General features: G+C 42.9%; 1 protein-coding gene and 1 pseudogene across 1 annotated transcript; both read right to left on the reverse strand.

Annotated features, from left to right (window-relative positions):
* Positions 1-9,126: 9,126 nt before the first annotated feature.
* LOC115893256 lies at positions 9,127-11,342 on the reverse strand (annotated as a pseudogene).
* On the reverse strand, positions 10,375-13,066 carry LOC115893278 (testin). Its single transcript, XM_030916900.1, has one exon. It carries the CDS (start codon positions 12,935-12,937, stop codon positions 11,672-11,674), a length of 1,266 nt encoding a protein of 421 aa, XP_030772760.1. The 5' UTR covers positions 12,938-13,066; the 3' UTR covers positions 10,375-11,671.
* Positions 13,067-19,008: the final 5,942 nt, after the last annotated feature.

Raw genomic sequence — 19,008 nt, forward strand, 5'->3', positions numbered from 1 at the left:
GCCAAGAATGAGGGACACAGGGACACACCAGGCCAGGCTAGGTGGGTCCATCGCCCCACTCTTGCCTCAGGTGCTGGCAGGATGCCAGTCATCACAGCTATTTCTCTGTGCTCCCTTCCTCCCCCACTTTGTGGACTGCAAGCCAGCCCTAGAATGCAGGATTCAGGTGGGCTCAGCTTTCACTGCCTCATGGCCCCAGGGCCCCAGGCACCATCTCTGCTCCAAGTATCCTCCAGAGAATTATTAGTCTCTCCTCCCAGACCCTGGTCCCAAAATGTCTGCTCACACCTCTTTTTCGGAAAAATAAAACTACCTGTCATCTTTCTCCATGTCTCCAGGAGTCCCAGACCTCCACATAGGAGCAGGAGACAGGGTACTTTCAGTTATTCAAAGATTTATTCTCCCTAAGAAACAAGATATCATCAGGCATGGTGACTCATGCCTGTAATCTCAGCATGTTGGGAGGCTGAGGCAGCAGAGTCGCTTGAACCCAGGAGTTCAAGACCAGCCTGGGCAACATAGTGAGACCCTATAACTACAAAAAATTTAAAAATTAGCCAGGCTGGCAGCATGTGCCTGTAGTTGCAGCTACTCAGGAGGCAGACGTGGGAGGGTCACTTGAGTCTGGGAGGTCAAGGCCGCAGTGAGCTTAGATTGACACTGCCCTCCAGCCTGGGTGACAGGAGTGAGACCCTGTCTCAAAAAAAAAAATAAAGCCAGGGGAAATAAGATATCTTTCCAAACCTTTCTTGCTAGAACAGGGAAGATACAGGTTTAATCTCCAATAGAGCACACTGCTACATTTACAGTATACATTTATTTTCAGTTTTTTAATTCCCTCTATAGTGGATACAGAATAAAATTGATGAGTCCTCTCCATGCAGTCCTTGAAAATTATTGTAGTAAATCTCCCTATGATTCGTTTTTCTTCAGTTAGAACTTAGTTCATTTCCTTCACATGCCAGATAATTCAGATAAAATCCCACTAGAGCAAATACAATTAAGTGAATGTTCTACATAAAGCAATTGGCCTTTTATTAAAAACTTCATTGTTAAATGCCAATGTGAAAACAGTAAATTTTTTATTTCAGCAGCTTTATATTTACACTGACTATGAATGCATGTCTCAGTTCAAATTGGTAGCAATTTACTAATTAATTAATTGCATTAAAGAGATTATAAGGTTAATAGCTGCTGTTTCTGATCATCGTTGCTCTTTCATGCAGAGTATTAAAAAGTAAAAACATACTAGTATTTATAGAATGTGTGTTTGCACCAAATAAATTCAATCTAATCCAAGAAGAGGGGTTCTTTCCAGTGCAGGGAATATCAAATTTGGTGCAAAACCCGAAAAACTAGATTTGACTTTTGATTCCCCAAATTACTCCATCTCCTTTTTCTCTCCACTAAAAATGTATTTGACAGACTTAGATTTCAAATGGGAAAAATGACACCCTAGTGGTAGCTATAAGGGGGTAACAAGATCTGCCCAAGTTCCCTGAACTTGGATGTCACTCCGCAGTCTCACTTTCCTATCTGCAATTGTCCTTTGCACCTGACCTTGGCATCTACATTTCTCTTTGGAAGCTGAGCTCTGTGCACTGTTGAGCCCATTCCATTCTTCTAAATATTAATACAAGCACAGAGTTGGACACACAAGCTTAGAGAAGCTGCATTGGAGGTAGAAGCTGCATTAGAATCAGCCATAGACCCCCTCAGACCCACTGAATCAGAATTGCTAGGAGCAAAACCCAGCAATGAGCATGTAAACAGGTTCAGGCTGAAGCGTGAGCACACGAGGGACACCAAAGGAGATGATGATGCTGTAGACAAAAGGTCTCCTGCAAATGTCCATGCAGGAGGTTATTGAATTATTAGCCACAGTGCGAGGCTACAATACTGTGAGTGATAGTGTGTGTGGCCTACCTAAAGCGCAGATTCTTTCCAAAGCCAGTTGTCCTAGATCAGGACATTAAAACATGGTTGGCGGGCTTGAGATAAGAGGTGGGGACTTCCTCTTCCTGGATATAGTTCTCCTAGACTGGACTCTAAGTATATAGAGATTCTCAGGGTGCCCCTGGGCAATGAGATGGAAAAATTGTCTTTGATGAGGGCCACAAGCTGGGGGCTGCCAAGAGAGGCCCCAGGGACAGAGCTGTTCCCATTGCAGCCACAGCTGGCTGCCCATACTCACTAGCTGTCTGTGGGGAGCCCCCTTTGCTGTTCCCCCAACAAGCCTGCAGAAACATCAGAACCACACACCAGCCTGGTCTCAGCTGTGCTCTACGGAAAGATCTATGTCTTCCCTTGGCCAGAGCGGTAATCAGAGAATAGAGTTAGAACTAGTGAGTGAGGACAGCAGTAAACAGTCCCCCAGGAGGATGACGAACTTCCAGAGAAAAGAGTTGGAACCAGGAGTTCTGCTGGTGAGAGTCAAGTAGTGGGGAGAGGGCTGTGGCATTGGGGGAAGACTGAGGAGGGCCTTGAATGCTATGCTAGGAGCCCAGAAGGCCTGGGAGGCCTTTGAAGAGTTTTTAGCAGAAAGAGCATTATGATAAGATTTGTGTACAAGAAAAATAACTGTAGCAGGCAGAATGGATTGCCTGGGGGAGGGCAGTGTGGAGGGGAGAAGGAAGCAGAGGGATGGGTTAGGACGACATTGCAGTCATTAGGTACGGATGATGAGTGAAAGGGAGCACCTGTATCATTTTCTCCATCTGTCACTTCCAGACATGCCATCAGGCCCTCATCCTTGTCCCTTCTGCCCAGGACACCCCTCCTAGGAGATACTGTCTGGACAGCCCCACCTAGGACTGGCCAGAACCCTGCTAACTCCTGTCTCCCTCTCCTCCCCCGGCACCAGCTAAACTACTTAGAATGATTATTTTGTTTAAAACTAACTCTGTTCAGCTGTGGTTATTTATACCTTTCTTTGGTCCCTGGGAAGGCAAGGCCCTTTGGGAAGAAAACAACCCCTCCAGCTAATGCTACTGAAGACCCCTTTGCTGTTCCCCCAACAAGCCTACAGAAACGTCAGAACCACACACCAGCCTGGTCTCAGCTGTGCTCTAAGGAAAGATCTGTGTTTTCCCTTGGTCAGAGCAATAATCAGAGAACTGAGTTCAGAGCTAGTGAGTAAGGACATCAGGAAACAGTCCCCCAAAAGGACAGCAAACCTCCAGAGACAAGAGCTGGAACTGGGAGTTCCTTGTTGCAGTGAAGCTCACAGGCCCAGTCAACACAAATACTCCTTCGTGCTTCCTCACTGGTAGGGTTAGGGTTAGGGTGAGGGCTCAGGGTGAAGGTGCTCCTTGCGTTGTTTTGTTCTTCATTTTAACTATAATCATATCCCTTTTGCTGTGCTGCTTTTTGCAGTGCATCTGGCTCAGCTCTCACCACTTACTATGCGGCAGCCATGGGAAGATACCTCACCTCACATGCCTCCAAATCTATGTGGATCATTCCCCAAGGGCCCCAGAGCCTGCACTCTGAGAACTATGTCACCTTCGCACTGAGGTCAACGACTGCGCAAAGCCCAGATGCCAAGGCAGGTCAGTCTGAGGCTGGTGGATGACTTTGGCTCTGAGACTCCCCAGCAGCCTTGCTTAACCTTGCTTTATTTGCAAAGCAGTCTAAGATGCTACCACCCAGCCTTCCCTCCCCGCTCCCTCCTGCATTGGGGTGGGGTGGTCACTCTTGCATCATACCCTGACAGCTCCCAGACCTTTTCCCAGCTCTCTCCCCATTTTCCCTCACCTAGGAGTTTCCTCTAATAAAATCCTTGCATGTCTAATCCTGTCTTGACCTCTGCTTCTCCAAGGACCCAGATAAACACAGCTGTCCAGAAAAGAGAGACAACAGTTGTGCATTTGGAACTGGGACCCTGTAGCCCCTTATTCTTTTTTTTTTTTTTTTTTTTTTTTGAGACGGAGTCTCGCTCTGTCGCCCAGGCTGGAGTGCAGTGGCCAGATCTCAGCTCACTGCAAGCTCCGCCTCCCGGGTTTACGCCATTCTCCTGCCTCAGCCTCCAGAGTAGCTGGGACTACAGGCGCTCGCCACCTCGCCTGGCTAGTTTTTTGTATTTTTTAGTAGAGACGGGGTTTCACCGTGTTATCCAGGATGGTCTCGATCTCCTGACCTCGTGATCCGCCCATCTCAGCCTCCCAAAGTGCTGGGATTACAGGCTTGAGCCACCGCGCCCGGCTAATTCTTTCATTTCTGAAACATTCATGGAGAACTTAAGGAACTCCCAGCACTGGGGTGGGGGGTGGGAGAGCAGCACTAAGGTGGCGCTTCCAGGAAGAGGCAGGTTGGGGATAGGAGCTCCAAGTCAGGTCAGAATCTACCAGTCTGAACAGCACCCTGGACACTACCAAGAACTCAGCATGGCTCCATCTCAGACTCTAACAGAAGGAAAGATAGAAAGAAAACCCTTCCTTACACTGCCCTCTCTGGGAAATATTTCACACCCCTAATAGAATGACACAGTTGTGAAGAACACCTAGCCAGCTTGATTGACAGGACCCAAGTACAGGTAAGGCAGAAGAGGAGCCTGAAGGATTAGAAACCATATAGGAAACACTTCCCAGCAAAAACCCAAATGTGAAATCAAGCGATTAAAATGGCTTACTTGCAACAGGACTTCATGGTGGAAACACATAAAGTCGCTGCCAATCAGGTGCTCTTGGTGAAATTTTTTTTAAAAATTCATTTAGACTTTTAATGAAAATGAATGCTGGGGCATGAGAAAATTTTGTTAACCCTCAATGTTGCCTAATCGTGGCTAACAAGGATTCTCATACTTCTACATGACTGGGGATTAAGCTGCTGACCGCAAGTTTATTAAATGAAGTCATTGTAATGAGGCAGCCAGCTAACTCTGCAGAGCTCTGCCCTGTGGTTCATGGTGGGTATCATTTAACCAGGAATCGTGAGTTGATGGACCTCAGTAATCACGTTAATCTGCCTTTTCGTTGTGATCTGGAGGATGTGACAAAAAGGAGTTTCAACACGATCTGCAGACAAGTTGGATCAGAGGAGTTGACAGAATAATTTCTTTATCCCACCAAGAAAATCAAGGGACCTAAAAACTGTTAAGACTCCACACCTGTCACTAGGAGGTTAAACACCCCCAAAGATCGTTCACAAAGACAGACCTGTGAGAGAGCTAACAGACAATAATGCGGAACTCGGCCAGCCTCGGCAAGCAGACTTTGCGTTGCAGTGTAGTCGGCTTACCCAGAGGCTGGGAGCCAAAGGAGTGTTTAAAGACATCCATCTAGGTGGGGGATTGTTGCTGGCAGAGCCAGCTGCAGGCACACTGTGAAGTGGCAACTCACTCTCTGCAGCTCCCACCTTTCCCTTTGCTTGTCCTGAGATGCTGTCTCCCTCTCTGTCCTAAAGATCCTGTTCCAGACCTAAGAGAGAGAGAAAGAAAGAGAAACTGTTCAGTGTTCCATTTAGTTATTCTATTTCCTGCATTACCACAAGCCCACTACGGTGGGGTTGGCTGATACATTTCTAGCGGTAATGTTTAAATTGCATTTGTCCCCTGTCCTGCACCATAAGCACCCTCTAATATCTCCAGGCTTTTAGTGCAGACCTGCTCTGCCTGGGCCTTGTCATTACTGTATTGGAAGAATGAGGACTGGTGGTTTCTAACAGAGAGTGAAGCAGGAAAGTAAGAAGTGAAGGCAGTCCCAGGAGATGGCATGAAGGTGAGGAGAGAACAACAATGAAGACACAGGCAGGGACACAGGTCAACACAGTCACAGCAGAAGAACAATATCCTAGAGGAAGATGACCCTCAAAAGGAGAAGGCAGACACTTGGGAAACATGTATACACCTAGCTTTGTTTCTGCTTTTTAAAAATTTATTGCCATAAAAGACATGGAATCAACCTAGGTACCCATCAATGTGGCCTGGATAAAGAAAATGTAATACACAGACACCATGGAATACTACACAGCCATAAAAAAAAAAAAACAAAATCCTGTCCTTTGCAGCAACATGGCTGCAGCTTGAAGCCATTATCCCAAATGAATGAATGCAGGAACCAAAAACCAAATACCACATGTTCTTACTTATAAGTGGGAGCTAAACGTTGGGTACATATAGATGTGAAGATGGGAACAATAGACACTGGGGACTCCAAAAAGGGGTAGGGAGGGATAGAGGGAGACAAGGATTGAAAACTATTGGATACCATGTTCACTATTTGGGTGACAGAATCAACAGAAGCTCAAACCTCAGCATCACACAATATTCCCATGTAAGAAACCTGAACATCTACCTCTTGAATATAAAATAATTTTTTTGTTTGTTTGTTTTTTGTTTTGTTTATTGAGACAGAGTCTTGCTCTCGCCCAGGCTGGAGTGCAGGGGCGCGATTTTGACTCACTGCAAGCTCCACCTTCCGTGTTCACGCCATTCTCCTGCCTCAGCCTCCTGAGTAGCTGGGACTACAGGGGCCCGCCACCACGCCTGGCTAATTTTTTTTTGTACTTTTAGTAGAGATGGAGTTTCACCGTGTTAGCCAGGATGGTCTCGATCTCCTGACTTCATGATCTCCCCGCCTCGGCCTCCCAAAGTGCTGGGATTACAGGCGTGAGCCACTGCACCCAGCCAAATATAAAATAATTTTTAAAAAGAAGTCAGATTTAAGTATAAAAAAATTAATGCCATAATGTACATAATTGAAATGAAGGCTAGTTTTTGATGGTGTAGGCTTACCTGAAAGGTGGTACTGTCCTTACATTTTGGTTTATACATTCCAAAAATGTCTGACCTGCCCAAATATCGCCTATATAGTTTCTAAATACCATAATGTTTGCTAAAAATCCATAGCATAAGAATTAAGACAACCTGATGTGAGAGCAAAGTATTCAAAGAATCTTAACCTTAAAAAGGGAAAGCTTTAGAATCGGGGGAGTGAAAGGGGCTGAAGACAAACGTAGCCTCAAATCAGGGATCAAGGCTCAGAGAGGTTAAGAGTCTCATTCAAGGTCACACAGTGGAGATGAAGCTCCCGGAGCCACGTCTTCATTTAACTAATGCTGTGTTCTTTCCACTATAGTCTGGCCTGAGAGTGTCCTTACTTGTCTTCTGAAGAAAAAAAAAAATTAGTATTTCACTTTTGAGGTTCTCAATCATTTGAGACTAGAACTTCTGTAGGACAGTAAAGCCTTGTTTAATGTTTTTTTAACTAAACTGTTTCCCCAGGAATTTGTTCTGGTCCTTTGCTTGTCGCTCCCCTTTTCCATGTTTGATTCAAGCCTCTGGATTTATTTAGTCATGGCTGGAGTAAAGAGAGGGGAGGAGACGGCACAAGAACGTCTTTAATAACCATAAGATGGCTGGCCGCTAAATCCTTTTCAAGAATTGAAGCTTTTGCTGTCTCGCTGCTTTTCAGTCAAATTACAGGGAATAATGTCTTGGATGATTAGGTCTGTGATGAAACTGGTTATAGAAGCTATTTCAGAACCCACAGTGGTTCCCACTTAAATCTAAACACGAAGACCTGCCGCAGATACTCTATCTAAAACTATTTCAACGTGTTATGCTCTTCTGCACATGTCAATATTCTCTCCTTCACAAAGGTAATCAATAACTAAGGAGAAAAGAAAAAAGCAGATATTGGTGAAAAAACATATTTGGCAATCCTTGGCTACGTAAAATACTGCTTCAGTGCAGCAACCTTCAGTTGTATTTGCTGGCTTTGTTATCTGTGTAAGCTGTCCTCTGAACTATTTTTGTTCTCTGTGTTTACTTTTGAAATTGAATTTTTTTCATTCTAAAGTGCACTGAGGATGCCACTGCAGACAATCCAAGCTCATGCAGCATAGAGTTAAGATTTGATAACCATCTGGTTTAGTTTGATCATTCGAGGCCATCAAATCAGTTCTTTTAGTTGCAAATGACCATTTGTGGGTCTGAGGGCATCCCACATAGCTCTGAAAAATCAATCATGTTAACTGGATAATAGGCAAACTCCCAAAGCCCTGTGTACGGTAAAGACCTCTCCTAGTTGTTGTTAACAGGCTTGAACTATTACCAATGAGTCACCACCGACTTTTGTCTTAATTCATACCTTACTCTAAGAAGAGTTTTCCAAGGCAAACTTTACATGCTATGATGTGGATCACAACAACCAAACAAAATAACTAGGTCAGGTGGTATTTTCCTTTATTGAATATCAATGTGTTTTTTAATTTACCATATGAAGAAAGCTACGGCAGGTACAGTATTTAGGAAATGCTAAGCAACTTTCTCCATAACGCTTGAAGCAACTGGTTTCTGCCCTCAATGTACCAGGGCTCTCCTTCCACACCCATGACCCCTGGGGAGAGAAACAAATTCAAAGGTAACCACATCCTACTTACTTTTGGCAAGTGGGATTACTCTCTACTGGAACCGTTAATAACCCCTTTCCAGGGTTTTTTTTCCTGCCCTGAATTCACTGCAGATTGGGTATAATAAAGAGGATAGGAAAGGGCAAGTAAACTCCTTTAATACCATGTCTGAGAGGCCGCTACACCCTGGAGAGCGAGCCTGTGTCTATGGTAACTAGCCCCCTCTCCAGCTGCGTGTGAATTGCTAAAAACAGACATCTTTAGAAGTACGAAATAAGCTAAGAAATGTAGATGTGCTTTGTAAATGATAAAGCAGATAAATGTTTGTCGTCCCTGTTACTTTGATAAATGTAAATGCAAAAATTCTCAAATGCCCTTAGTGATGAACAAGACGTTCACTCACAGGAGACCTAAAATGAGACCCAGGAACTGCTAATGCTGTCCTCTACCTGCTCAGGTTTCAGTTCTTCCCATGAAAGCCTCAGTTTGCAGGGAAGTTTTTTTCCCCCCTCTTTGGACATCCCCAGCTGCCTGAATGTGCTCACTTATAGGGCACTCTGTGACTGAGGGGAGCCAAGGATAAAAGGAAAAATGGTATTATCAAGGACACAGATCAAGAAGGAAAATCCACCAACTTCTACGTGACCAGTAAGAGAGTAGTGGGAATATGCCAATAGTGTGGCATATTGGTTTTTGGCGGGTGTTTTGGGAGGCGGGGACAGAGTTTAATGGTTTGTTGTTTTTTTTTTAATTTTTTATAAATATGCTAAAGATTCATGCAGTGCTGCCAGCAGTGGACGTCAGCCTGGGCCACGTGGCTGCATACTCCTTTGCAGCTGGCCCTGTGATGGCAGAACCTTTCATCGCACCTTTATTGTTTACTACAACCCTGGCGTTATCTTCAAAATAAAGAAACAAGCCATCTTTTCTCTGGCATGACTTCTATTGTCACATGACCACTGCTGGATGCACCTTCCTTCTGAGCTCTGGCTTGCCTTACTGACCATGGCCATCACCATGTTACCCACACCAGCAGAAAGTTCCACTGTCCCTTGGTCTCATTCACAGAGATGACATACAGATTTTTCACTTCTGTGTGGTCTGCACACTTGATCACATTTCCTACAAGAAGACCCAGGGAAATCCAGAACTTCACATAGGAGGACCTACCACATCCTCACACTTCAACATCTTCAGAAAGGGCATTGGTAAATATTTAACAATTACTCTCTGGGAAAAAATGAATGCATACATAGACATACAGCATGTAGATGTTTGATATAAATCTTAACAATATAAAGGATCTATAGCACCCAATTTACAGATAATAACAAATTATACTCTTTATTATAAACTCCATATAGCCAATAGATTCTCACACAAAGCTTTGTTAATTTTTGCAAAATTCTTGTATCTGTACTCAGTCGATGGTTGGAACAGATAAATGAGTATGGTTACAACATGAATGTTGGTTGATATTTTCCTTTACATTAATAAGAAAAAAGAAAGTGAGATAATAAAGATGTGTATCAGTATTTTCACTTGCTCTTCAATGACATGAGTAATTGCTTGCTGAATCAGATGATAATTTCAAATACCAGGAGAATTTCCAAAGCTTTTTTTACTATTCACAATGTAACAGTTATGGACATGACACAATTTTACGTTTAATATGCACTATTCACATCTTCTCCATCACTTTCTTAAGTCTAGGTAATCAATGAGACAATAAATCAAGCCCTGATTTGTACCATTTGCAGATTTCCAAAGTGTAAATGTTCCTACCAAGGTTGATTCCAAGCTACCATTTTGATGTCATGGACCACAGAATTGGGAAGAAATGTGCAATAGCACACCATGATATACTGTTTCCACCATACTGATAAAATGGGTAGAAATAACCTCAGGATCATAGAGAATAGTAAAAAGGTAGTAGAATAAATAGGAAGTAATGAGTTTTGAGAATTTATTGCCTTTTTCATGTAATTTACTTAATTGTTTTTTTTTTTTTTTTTTTTTTTGTTAAAGTGAAAGAAACTTTATTTTGAATAATATACATATCATTAATTCCATTTAATTTCCATGGTGCATAGCTATGTGTAGAAGTACACAGGGAAAAATAAACATTAGAAATACCTAACCATGAAAATACACAAGTGAAGACATTTGATATATCCATGGATAGGCTTGGAAGTATTATAAAACAGGATCCGTTAGAAAAGCATAAAAACCATGCAAAAAAAAAAAACTTATCTAAATCATGGCAGGCACGTGCAATCAATATAAATCATAGTTTCTAGGTACAAAAACTATACATGTTCTTTGGATTAAAAGCAAATGGGTGGCTTGGCTTTTTATGTCCAAGCCAAAAATCACGTATAGAAGTAAAAAGTATGTAGGTCAGGCATGGTGGCTCCCAGGCCTGTAATCCCAGCACTTTGGGAGGCCAAGACAGGCGGATCATCTGAGGTCAGGAGTTTGAGACCAGCCTGGCTAACATGGTGAAAACCTGTCTCTACTAAAAATACAAAAATTAGCTGGGCATGGTGGCATGCACCTGTAATCCCAGTTATTTGGGAGGCTGAGGCAGGACGATTGCTCAAAAAAAAAAAAAAAATTGAAAAAGTGTGGATACTGTTATGCCACATGTGATAATAAAATATTTAAGGCCACAGATGGAAGTCACCCACTTACAAAGAGAATACTGAGAGGTAGGGTACATAAAAAAAAAATAGAGAAGTGCAATAAAGAAAATGCCACCTCTGCCTGTATCAGGAAAGAGGAAATGTACAGGCATTAAAACGGCAGCTTTGCATACTACACTGCATTTCTCTGTCAAAAAGAATTCACTGTGTATTATTACAAAGGTCAGTGAATAAGATGAGGCAGTAAGTGTAGCGCCTTGATATTAGGGCAAATTTAGTTTCCTTTTCATTTTACACATGAGGGGAAAAAAAGGAGTGTATAACTAGAAATGCTCACCTTTCCATTCAGTACACTAACTTTTAAGTGTTTGGCACAAATGGAACAGAGACATGAAGTTTAATGAGATCCAAGCTTCCAACTAAATGATTTCACATTGGAAAAGCTATGGAAAGATAAAATTATTTACTGTTTTACAAATCAAATGCTTAAATCAAGTTTAAAAGCTGAGACAGAAAAAAAAATTGATAAAAAATGGCCAAAAAAATTAAACAAAATCTCTTGGTTTCCTTTACAGTTTCTTTTTTTGCCTTTTATTTTTTTCAAATTGCATTTTACGGTAGCAATGCAGACCACTTTGGATAGCTATGGCTCGATACTTCTGGGTGCCCTCCTCCTAAGACATCATCTTCTTACATTCCACTGAACAGAAAACCATCCCTTCTACTGGCATGAACTTCTGCCCAATGAGGCATTTGCTGCAGCAGGAGCACAGAAAGCACTCTGTGGATGCATGCCAGCTGAAGTTGTTATAGGTCACCCGCTGCACTTCTGGGTCGATGGCATTGTGGCATCCCTGACACACCACAGCATGATTCTTCACATAGCAGGGCTTGCACACGGGCTTGTCATTGACCATCACGTATATTTCCCCAGCTAGAATGCTATCACAGTCAAAGCAGCAGAAGTGTTTCAGGTGCCAATTCTGGTTTTCTGCCTGGGTATACTCATTGCTGAATATCAGCTCGTCACAGCCAGCACATCGGGGTTTCTCGCTGTCACAGTAATGTCTGCCACAATATAGCTTCTCATTCTTCCAAAAATAAATCATGTCAACCAGGAGTTCATGGCAGGTGCTGCAGACAAAACAAGCTGGGTGCCACAGTTTATCATAGCCAGCCCTTTCGGCATAGATGGCGGGGTCGCCTTCTTTCATACTCAGTTTGCAGCAATAGCAGGAATACTGAGTTCTTTTGTTCTCAGCAGACTTGTCCTCCATGGCCCCCACTGCTGCTGGGGTGCTTCTGTCCCCTCCAGGAATGTTCATTTGTTTCGGGCCTTGGGCATCCATCTCACAGGGAAGTTTGACATCTCCTACTCCCAGAGCTTCGCTCTTATATTTCTTTACAAACTGCTCCATCTCCTTCACCTCTCTGGGAGACAACTCATGGCACTTTGAAGGGTCCTGGTCATGTGCAGGGAGCTGCTTTGCCAGCTGCTTCTTCCGGTACTGTGCCCCCTCTGAGCCTGCTACTGGCTGCTTTTCCTTGGGTAGCATCTGCATGTACTGCCTGGCCAATGCCTGATTCTGGACAGGAGGTGCCCACTCATAGGTAACCGTATTGATGGAGACATTCTTCTTGGCAGCAACTGGATTGGTCAATATCATAACATTGCGTTTATACATGGGAATTCCATCTGACTTTAGTTTTGCAATCAGGGTGGTATACTTGGTGTCTTCAAAAAGTTTTCCGACTTTTCGATCCTCTTCATTGCTCAAGAGGACATCATGTTCTTCTTGGCCACACTTGCAGTTACGACATATTTTTCTCCAGAAGTGCAGTTCGAATCCTTCACATTTTTCTTTGCATTTTAAACACGGGGCTCCAAATCCTTGCTCGTGACCTAAGCCCATCTTCTTCACTTTGTTTTCCAGGTCCATGTTTATGCGTCCTATGGGTCCCCTCCTCCTCCAGTCCGGAATCCCACGGCCGGGCTCAGCTGGCCTCCGGCTCCGCTGCGGACACTGGGAACCTGCGGAACTCCTACGCCGCCGCCCAGCAGCCACTCGACCGGCCTAATTTACTTAATTGTAAGTTTACACAATTTAATTTTTAAGAATGGCTGTGTTTAACAATTGGCTTGCAAATTTCCTGAAAATTTGACAATCAGCTCTCATGAGCTGGTAGGAGCCACTCCAGGACACCACAGGAAAATGCCCAAAACACACCTGTGTGGGCTGGGAATTTTTGAGAGGCTGAGCATTTGAGGCATTCATATACCTGGATTTTAGATTTTAGGGAAGTTGCCTAATTATGAGCCTAAGTTCTTGAAGTGGTGGTTAGGATGGGGAGAAGCCCATCTGAGCTTCTGGCCAAGCTCCTGGCCAAGCTTTGAAGGCTCCTCCTAGATGTCATTGTTAATCTTCATGTATGATCTTTCTAGTCCAACTAATTATACCTATTTTGTTTTGTTCTGAATATCACCCATTTGACAAGTAGGTTTACCAAACCCAGCCTTCTCCAAAGCACATCCTGTGCCTGAAGTCTGATAAGCTTGGCTCTACCATGAACCAACCATCAGCTGATAAATCACAGGAAGATGACTGGCCAGGGGAAGGCTGAAGGATACCTGAATAATTTCATGATAATCATCTGGAAGATACATTCCAGATCTAGGAAGAGGAGGCAGGAAAAGAAAGATTGCTGGACCATGTTTGCATGCAATAGTATGCCTGGTAAGAAGAGGGAGGAGACAGTGAGCAGTCACATGGGTTGGTACCCAGACTCTTAATTTAGGGTTTGGTGAAATCTTGCTACCACTCCTTTGCCCCTATTGCTTAGGGGAAATCCAAACATCAAAATCACCTAAAGTCAGAGGTATCTTATTTGGTGCACTTGAAGGTTGACATGGTTCTCCTGTAAGGTCCAATCACCCTTGGGTCAGAAAAGCATTGAAGTAGAGGGCTAGTTGCACACACAACTTGGGGACATCCTCCTGATATTTCCTACAACTTCAAAGAATGATGGACATCTGAACACCCAACAAGAGGGAAAGAAGAATCATGATGAAAAGTCTGCTAAGAGTAAGTAGAGCCAGAGAGATCAGGGTTAAAATCTCTGCTTCCCCACTTACTAGCTGTGTGACCTTCAGTGAGCTTCCTTAATGGTAACATGGGAATAATCATTTTCCTTGCATTTTAGAGTCATCTGCAGATTACATTTAAAGCCTCTAGCAAATAGTAAATATATAATATATTAGCTTTAAAAAATATAAAAAGAGGAAGCACCTATAGTTGTTTTTAAAAGCAGAAAAATACAAATTTATTTTCATTTCTGTAATATATCAGGAAAAATAGCCACAATATTTTGCAGCTTCTCTCATCAAGTGGTAAAATCCATTTATCCAATCCTCAGATATGGGCTTGGCATGTAACTGGCTTTGGCCAGTGGAATATTAGCAAATGTGACACAAGCAAAGACTTGATAAGTACTTGCACGAGTTCTTGAGAATTACTTCCCTTCTTGCTGATGGGAATGCTTTTGCTGTCATGTGACTGGCCCGTTGGATAATGGGAGGCAGGTGGTCATCATCTCAGTTGTCACCACATCAGCTGCCACACATGTGAGTGAGGTCATCCTAAACTATCCAGTACCAGCTTAGATGACCAGAACAGAAGAACCACCTAGTTGACTCCAAGAATCATGAACAAATAAAATGGTTCTTGTTATAAGCCACTAAATTTGAGGGTTGTTTGTTTTGCAGCAACAGCTAACTGATATAGTTCTGACTGCAGCTATATAAAGATACTTATGCACTGAAACAAGATTTAAGGGATACTGAGCTAAAAGTCTCTTACCCTCAACTGGTCACAATCATTTAAGTGAGAGAGACAAGACATAGAAAGAGATAATACAGTTTAGCACAGTAGTTACCAATGGGTTCAGGGTGGTATTAATTTTTTAAATGTTCTCTTAATATTATGATCAGTTTGTTCATACAGTTTTTAAATTGAATTAAAAGAAGTGACCTAAGACTGTTAAGCTAGCATCTGCCTGGAGTGGAAGTTACAGTAGACAGAAAGAAGATGTCAAGTTTTCCCATGTGTACCCTCCTGACTCTAAAGGAGAGAGCCAGCCCAGCCAAATCATTTTCATTACCTTGAACAACCCCATATCAAAGTCAGGATGTGTGGATTTACCCGAAGTTATCTACCTCATCATTTCAATTAAACATATGCTTGAGGAATCTAATGAAGAAGGCTTGAGTGATGGCCGTAGAATCAATAAAGTCTTTCTGGACGTATCGATTTAGCATTCTCCATGCAGTAGAATTGATTTATGTCCTCAGATTTATTTTGATAACTCAATGATAACTCCACTATTCCTAAATTAATGTCATCTTTTCCTCAGGCTAAACTTTTTTCTAGACTAGAAAAAAATCTTATATCAAGCCAAACTGATTTTGCTAAGTAATTCCATGGCTAACAGGCTGCCATAAATCAAAGAGAACCATGTACTACTACACTTGTAAATCATCCTTGTCATGGAAAAGTACAACGGCATTTATTTGTCAGTATTGTGATTGTATCATGCAGGGCCTCTTTCCTGTCAAAATTCACATCTTCCAATACAAACTCTATCATTTAATTGCAATTTAATAAATTCAATAGATTGCTTAAAAACTACATTAATTTCCATCTCCTACAGCTTAAATTCTCAGAACATGTGAGATGGATAGGTCCTAATTTCTAATTAGCACAATCTTATTGAATGAGATAAGCCATCATCTTTGCATGAGACATATTCATCTTGGGCCTACACAAGCAAGACGGTACCACGTAAATGGGTATATTTGCAAATGCTTTTTGGGAAAAGTGTTTTCCAACCATATCTACAAAGCAAAAGGAAAAATAGAGAAATTTTTCAATTAAAAAATATCAGAATGAGATAGTCCAATTAATTACCAAGTCTGTGAGTCCACCTCCTACACAACTCTGAAATCTACCCAATTTTCTCTATTGGCCCAGCCACCATCAGGACAAAGAGAGCATCACTGCTTGCTGGATGCTGTGATAGACTCCTTGCTTCTCTTGCTGTCACCACTGCCGCTTTTTCCAATTCATTTTCTACATTGCAGCAAGAGAGCTTGTTTTCAAAAATGCAAATCTTATTATAACATTACTGCCTACTCCTTCCCCAGCTCTCAGAATAAAGAAAAATAAGCTATCAAAGCCATCTGCAAGACCCTGCCTGCCTCTCCTAACTCATTTGTCCAGGCCCCTGCACTCTCTATTCCAGCCAGGCTGGGCTTCTCTCAACACCTCTGACACGCCCCTGGAGTCCCACACACATGCTAGTCGCCCGACCTACAGCACACCTGCACCCTCTCTTTGCCAAGCTAATCCCCACCATCCTACAGCTCTGGGCTCAAACACCACTTGATATGATTTGGCTGTGTCCTCACTCAAATCTCAAATTGTAGCTCCCATAATTCCCACGTGTCATGAAAAGGACCCGGTTGGAGGTATTTGAATCATGGGGGCGGGTCTTTCTTGTGTTGTTCTCATGATAGTGAATAAGTGTCATGATATCTGATAGTTTTATAAAGGGGAGTTCCCCCGCACATACTCTCTCTCTTGCCTGCTGCCATGTAAGATGTGAGTTTGCTCCTCGTTTGCCTTCTGCCACGATTGTGAGGGCTCTCCAGTCACGTGGAACTGTGAGTTCATTAAACCTATTTTTCTTTATTAATTAGCCAGTCTCACCAGGTGTGAGTCTCACAGGCTCACGCCTGTAATCCCAGCACTTTGGGAGGCCAAGGAGGGCAGATCACCTGAGGTCGGGAGTTCGAGACCAGCCTGACCAACCTGGAGAAACCCTGTCTCTACTAAAAACACAAAATTAGCCAGGCATGGTGGCACATGCCTGTAACCCCAGCTACTCAGGAAGCTGAGGCAGGAGAATCGCTTGAACCCAGGAGGCAGAGGTTACCATGAGCTGAGATCATGAGATTATACTCCAGCCTGGGCAACAAGAAAAAAAAAAATTAGCCAGTCTCGGGTTTGTCTTTATTAGCAATGTGAGAACAGACTAATATACCACTTCTCCCAAGAAGGGTTCCCTGAGCCCCGAGTGGGTTAGACCCTTCCACAACCTGTACTTCTCCTTTACAGTCTTTCGTGCTTCTCTGCTTAGTTCCTGTCTTCTCTGTTAGACTGTAGCGTCCTGAGGATAAGGGCAATGTCTGCTTACTCCCCACTCCCCTGTCATACTGGTGCTTAGCCCATGTTTGATTACTTCTTGACTGAGATGGGGCAGGCAAGTGGGGACAGGGACCAAAAGAGCAGCAGCATTCACTGGGACAGGGCTGATGTAAATCCAAGTACACACCAAAGGGCCCGTGGGGGAAGGCGGGCCAGGCCAGCAGTGTACAAATGGCAGGTGCTGCTGTGACTGAATGTTGACCCACCTCCTTAATTAATGGACCTTTTCGTTTTCAAAGAACTTCAAACCAACAGAAAAGCTGCAAAAATAGTGTAACCAAACCACCATATATCCTTCACCCAGATTCACACATTCAAATTTTACCAACATAATTTGTGTATTTAAACCTCTTAAACAGTTATCAATTGGAGACAGCTAAAATACTTAGTCTGGCCAACTAGGTGAAACCTTGTCTCTGAAGTTTTCCAGAGGTGGCAAATTATTAAAACCCAGTAAAACCCCAAAACCAGGAAAGTTTCAGGTAAAGTAAAATTCCTAGATTTTCTCTGAGCAAATGCAAACCACCTCTGAGCACAACTCCAGGATCAGTCTGGCCTCTAAAAATCCTCCAGAGGCAACCCCTTTGGGCTTATAAAACTTTAAATCAGATCAAATCCATCTTTAATGCATTGCTGGGTAGGTCAATAGCCAAGCACAAGCTCATTCCCAAATATAAGTGCCACCTCTCCCGACTGGACCAAAGTGAGATACAGAAACAGAGTTAATAAGGGCAGGGATAGGGGCTGGTCACAGAACAAGCACAGCCAGGGGACATTCAGTAAATTAAATGGCCCATGGGAGGCAGTTCACACTCGAAAGAGCAATTTAAACTATTTATGATCGTTGATGGGCCCTGAATTAGTTATAACTTCCTAAAGAAAAAAATCTTGAAATTATCACAAAGCCAGCACTGAATATGGCTGCACAATGCTCACTGGAGGTCAGGAAGGAGAATGAGCTATTAGTCTGTATTAAGGAGCAACCACCACGGTAATGGCGAACTAGTGTGTAATACAAATGCGGGCGGCCCGACCTTGACTGCCGTTCAGTGCTGGGCACTCCATCTCAAAAGGAAATAGAGGAGGCCACAGGAGGGCCACAGGGTGATTAGTGCATCGGTGAGGGCTCAGAACCTCTCAATGAGGAAAGGTTTAATTATACAGGCAGCTAATTAGGAAGAAGAAAGGAGAAAATGGACAGAGGTGTGTACATGAAAAGATGAGGATTCGTGGGTGACTAAGTGAGGCCCCAAAGGTTCTAAATGAGACTTTCACAAAACACATCCATGAGGTTGCTTTTGAAAGAAAATTTTCAGTGGATCAACAAATTCTTTGGAGGAAATAAAGGGCTGGGCTCCACAGAGCAGTTCTAAATATCTAAATAAATATGTGCCTGTTTGGAATTGACCAGACATTTTAACCAGTTATGAACTGTGTTTTATCCAGGAAACTGGATAGAATAGAGTCATGAATTCAGTTGTTTGTGATTGTTAGAAAAGACTGCCATAGCTACAAAGAAATGATGGGATACTCAGATGAGGGTCAGCAAACTAGGGCCCTCGGGCCACTTCCAGCCTGTTGTCTGTTTTTATACTGTCGGCAAGTTAAGAATGATTTTTCATTTTAAAGCGATTGAAAAAACTCAAAAGGAGAGTACTATTTCATGACACATGAAAATTATATTCATGTTCGTGAAAATTTTTTGGAACACAGTCACACCGTTTCGCTTTCACACCATGACAGCAGAA

The sequence above is a fragment of the Rhinopithecus roxellana genome, chromosome 14 (assembly GCF_007565055.1).
Source record: "Rhinopithecus roxellana isolate Shanxi Qingling chromosome 14, ASM756505v1, whole genome shotgun sequence".
In the NCBI taxonomy this organism is placed as follows: domain Eukaryota; kingdom Metazoa; phylum Chordata; class Mammalia; order Primates; family Cercopithecidae; genus Rhinopithecus; species Rhinopithecus roxellana.

Bases quoted from the DNA above. Each gene is read 5' to 3' on its own strand.
- LOC115893278 (XM_030916900.1), bottom strand. From the start codon at position 12,937: ATGGACCTGGAAAACAAAGTGAAGAAGATGGGCTTAGGTCACGAGCAA.